We start from the raw sequence: 4795 nt of genomic DNA, 5'->3' as shown, positions 1-4795 counted from the left end.
GTTCAAATCCTCCCTTTTCTTCCTTTCATCCCATGCAGAACTGCATTCTCTTTCTCTCTCTCTTTTTGTTTCCATCTTTCCTCTGACCCTGGGCTAAATACAGAATCATCCCCTTACAGTATTTACATTTGTCTCTTTATGTTCCATGTTCAAATCTTGCCAGAGTATCTGTTACCACTCTGGGGTCAACATAATCTGTACCAGTAATATCCAGGGGTTTATTTCATAAACTGTTCTCCCTCTCCTCTCTGATCCTTGTCTTATTACTGTTGGACAAACTACCTTGTGGTATTTATTTACGACTCTTTATGTTCTGAGTTCAAATCCTGCCAAGGTCAACTTGTCCTTCCATTCTTACAATACCAGTCATGTACTGGTGTCCATATAATTAACTGTAGCCCTTCTTTCCCACCTAAATTTCATGTTTATATAACAGTTGTTCATTGTACCATATATACATTTGTGTTTACACAGTACAAAAATGATATATACACACCTGAGTAGAGTGTGTAGTGAATAAATATGTGTGTGTGTGTAATAATTGCTGTAATTAGGTTGTGATGACCTAATTACATTTGTTTTCTCTAATGACCTAATAACTATTAATTATCTTAATCTCTGTAATGTTTGTATTTTTCATGTTTTTCTTTCCTCTTTCCATAACTTTCAGCCAATGCTCTGATGTGGTGACTTTGATGCTGTCCCAGGTTAGTTCACAAATACATATTATATACACTCTCTACTATTTTATTGCTTTGTTTAATATTAATATCCGTGCCAGTGGAGCACTAACAGCACTGTCCGAGCGTGTTCATTGCCAGAGCAGCTGCCTGGCTTCCGTGCTAGTGGCCTGTAAATAGCACCATTTGAGCGTGATCGTTACCAGCGTTGTCTTCTAGCACTTGTGCTGGGGGCACGTTAGAAAATCATTCGAGCAAGGTCGTTGCCAGTACCACTGGACTGGCTCCCGTGCAGGTGGCACATAAAAAAACACCTTTTTGAGCGTGGCCGTTGCCAGTACCGTGTGACTGGCACGTAAAAGCACCAACTACACTCTCGGAGTGGTTGGCATTAGGAAGGGCATCCAGTTGTACAAACTTGGCCAGATCAGAGTGAGCCTTGGGCAGCCTTCTTATTTCTTTATTGCCCACAAGGGGCCAAAAATAGAAGGGACAAACAAGGACAGGCAAACGGATTAAGTCGATTATATCGACCCCAGTGCGTCACTGGTACTTATTTAATCGACTCCAAAAGGATGAAAGGCAAAGTTGACCTCGGCGGAATTTGAACTCAGAACGTAACAGCAGACGAAATACTGGTAAGCATTTCGCCCGGCGCGCAAACGTTTCTGCCAGCTCGCGGCCTTGAGCAGCCTTCTGGCTTGCCAGTCCTCAGTCAAACCGTCCAACCCATGCCAGCATGGAAAGTGGACGTTAAACAATGATGATGATGATGATGTCATGAAGGTTAACTTTACAAACAAACAGCAAATGTATCTGATCAGTTTGACCAAGTATGCAATGGAAGACAATAATGACACCTTGATATCCACCCTGATATCCACCCTGATTTTCATGTCAATTTTCATTTTCTGTTTTTAATTCCACAGACGGTTTCACTGAAACTGGACATGAAGAACCATATCGAAATGACACCATTGCTTGAAGCTGTCTCCCGGGGTCACCTCGGAATAACGCACCGGTTAATAGCCCTGGGTGCAAACATAAATGCTGTTGACGGTGAAGGGAATAACTGTTTGCACCTTGCTATGGAAAGAGATGCGTTTAATTCCGAGGGTGCACCCCTGGATATTTTAGATGAGGTAAGTTTTAAGATTGTTTGTGAATGTATGTATGAGAAAAATTGGGGGGGATAAACTGGAAAATGGCCATTAGTAATGTGGAGGTGCTTGAGAGGAGTGGCAGTAGGAGTATGGGGGGGGCATTTGTTAAGGATGCGTGATGAGCATCTGCCCAAGCAGCTGTTGTATGGTGAGCTGAAAGACTAGAACATAAGCCTTATACTAAGGTTTAAGGATTGCCTTAAAAATGTTCTAATACAGACAGGAATTGCAGCTGGTGATTGGGAGAGGGAGGCACAAGACCATGATGGATGGAGGAAGATGGTTTGAGAGGGAGGGAGAGAATTAGGAGGGGACTTAGAAGGGGGGAAGCTGTGGAAAGTGAGAGAGTGTTGCTTTTTTATGTGTGTGGTTTGTGGGCAGACGTGTTTGAGTCGTGCAGGCCTGGTGAGCCATAAAAATTCTCACAGAAATCGACCCGGGATAAACAATGATGTTGCTATTAGAATTCATGACAGAACGTGTGTAAAATGTGGAAGGGTTTGCCTCTCAGTTGGAGGTCTAAAAAGACATGCTAAGAGAGTGCATGTGGTGGCACCTGTTTCTCCTGCCAGCCAGCACAGTTGTCCAGTATGTAATAAAAAATGTGTAAAAGCTTGGCTGGATTTAAAAGTTACATAAGGGCATCACATGGCAACAATCGTGAATCATTTCAGTAAGTCTTCTTGGCAATGGCTTTTCTCCTGTAACGAGGATGCATTTGTGATGACATATCTGTGTGTGTGTGTGTGTGTGTGAGAAAGTGACAAACTTTGCTTGTCATGTATCAATTCCCACCCCTCAACCCCATCCTCTGTTACCATTTCCTGATCCAGTCTCCCCTTATGACCTGAGTTATATTATGTAACAAACAAGCTATAATTAGATTTATATGATCTGTTCTGTAATTAGGGGCAACTGTTACGAATATTTGTGTAATATTTTTATCATTTTACATTTCATCATTTGTAGTGCTGCACTGAGCTCAGCTTGAGAAAGGACGAAAGGCTCTCTGGCATTGTGGTTACCAGATATTTAGCCAAACAGGGAGCCGATTTTTACCATAAAAATGACAAAAATAACGCACCATTGGACCTCGTTAGAAACGCAAAGCTGAAAACAAAATTACAAACAATTTTACCACCACAGTAAGTATTTCCTGGCAATGAAAAAATAAACCAGTACATTTTCTATTTTGTATATCATCATCATCATCATCATCATCGTTTAACGTCCGCTTTCCATGCTAGCATGGGTTGGACGATTTGACTGAGGACTGGTAAGCCAGATGGCTACACCAGGCTCCAATCTGATTTGGCAGAGTTTCTACAGCTGGATGCCCTTCTTAACGCCAGCCACTCCGAGAGTGTAGTGGGTGCTTTTACGTGTCACCCGCACAAATGTCACATAATTATGTTTATATGCGTGTTTAGTTTTAATTCTAACAAAAAATTATACTGTTGCTAGTGTTTTCATCAGAGGCAGCCCAAAAAGCAATATATTTATAGAAAAGTGTGTAACCGATTTTTGTGATGTATCAGAGAGAGAAGACAAGCGTTTAGAAATTTGTGTGTGTGTGTGTGTGTGCACCATTTAGCTACGCACAGCTCTGCCAATATGTAATGGTTTAAAGGAGAACTTCTGATGTGCTCTTGTTTGTCATTGAAGTCATCATTATCATCATCATCATCGTTTAACGTCCGCTTTCCATGCTAGCATGGGTTGGACGATTTGACTGAGGACTGGTGAAACCGGATGGCAACACCAGGCTCCAATCTGATTTGGCTGAGTTTCGTGTCTCATAATATTCTCTTCTCTAAACCCGTACACAATGTAATATTTGTTATAAATGAATGTTGTTGATTGGATATGTCTCTGTTTTGTCCACAGATGTTTTTGGTGCGGACATAGAAAGGCCACAACAAAAGTCCACCCATGTGGACACCTTGTGACATGTGAAGAATGTTCAAACACTCCATTTAAACGATGTCTGAGGTGTTTAAAACCTGTAACAAGTAGAGGTCAAGTTGGTAAGAATACTCTTTGTTGATCTGTCTGTTTGTCCTGCCTGTCTCATTGACTTTATTGTGTAGAGTAATGTACTTTATGTTGTTGTTGGCACTCCGTCGCTTACGACGACGAGGGTTCCAGTTGATCCGATCAACGGAACAACGTGCAAGTGGCTGAGCACTCCACAGACACGTGTACCCTTAACGTAGTTCTCGGGGATATTCAGCGTGACACAGAGTGTGACAAGGCTGACCCTTTGAATTACAGGTACAACAGAAACAGGAAGTAAGAGTGAGAGAAAGTTGTGGTGAAAGAGTACAGCATGGTTCGCCACCATCCCCTGCCAGAGCCTCGTGGAGCTTTAGGTGTTTTCGCTCAATAAACACTCACAACGCCCGGTCTGGGAATCGAAACCGCGATCCTATGACCGCGAGTCCGCTGCCCTAACCACTGGGCCATTGCGCCTCCACTGTTGTTGTATAGACACAGTTAAAATTAAAGATTATCAGCAACAACGTTTAACAAAAGAATTAGGTATATGCTTATCCATCTTGAAGTGGTTGTGACATGTTTGTTGCTAGATCTTTGATGAATAACTTGTTTGACCCCGGTATACAACTGGTACTTAATTTATCGACCCTGAAAGGATGAAAGGCAAAAATCAACCTCTGTGGAATTTGAACTCAGAACGCAAAGACAGACGAAGGGTACAAAGGGTTTTGTCCGAAAAGAAGAAAACATTCGTGTAAACAAATATACAACAGCGAATGATATAACAAATAAAACTCCCAATAGGGGGAGGCGCTTAAAAGGTTACACGTGGAAAAACCCATAAAAGCCACGGGAGCCTGGTCAGTAAATAAAAAGGGGTAGAGAGCCCTTTCTCCTTTTACATTACCTTTTTTCTACAGGTGTAATAATAATAATGATAATACACAAACCATT

At 41.8% G+C, this 4795-nt stretch overlaps 1 protein-coding gene across 1 annotated transcript; it reads left to right on the top strand.

Moving 5' to 3' along the window:
* The first annotated feature begins 50 nt into the window (after nucleotides 1–50).
* LOC106878666 (E3 ubiquitin-protein ligase MIB2) lies at nucleotides 51–4789 on the top strand. The gene is made up of 4 exons (XM_014927950.2): nucleotides 51–707; nucleotides 1610–1822; nucleotides 2813–2988; nucleotides 3731–4789. Exons 1-4 carry the CDS (start codon nucleotides 624–626, stop codon nucleotides 3888–3890), a joined length of 633 nt encoding a protein of 210 aa, XP_014783436.2. The 5' UTR covers nucleotides 51–623; the 3' UTR covers nucleotides 3891–4789.
* The last annotated feature ends 6 nt before the right edge of the window (nucleotides 4790–4795 follow it).

Source organism: Octopus bimaculoides, unplaced genomic scaffold (genome assembly GCF_001194135.2).
Source record: "Octopus bimaculoides isolate UCB-OBI-ISO-001 unplaced genomic scaffold, ASM119413v2 Scaffold_87364, whole genome shotgun sequence".
Classification (NCBI taxonomy): domain Eukaryota; kingdom Metazoa; phylum Mollusca; class Cephalopoda; order Octopoda; family Octopodidae; genus Octopus; species Octopus bimaculoides.
This window is presented reverse-complemented; position numbering and strand designations above follow the sequence as displayed.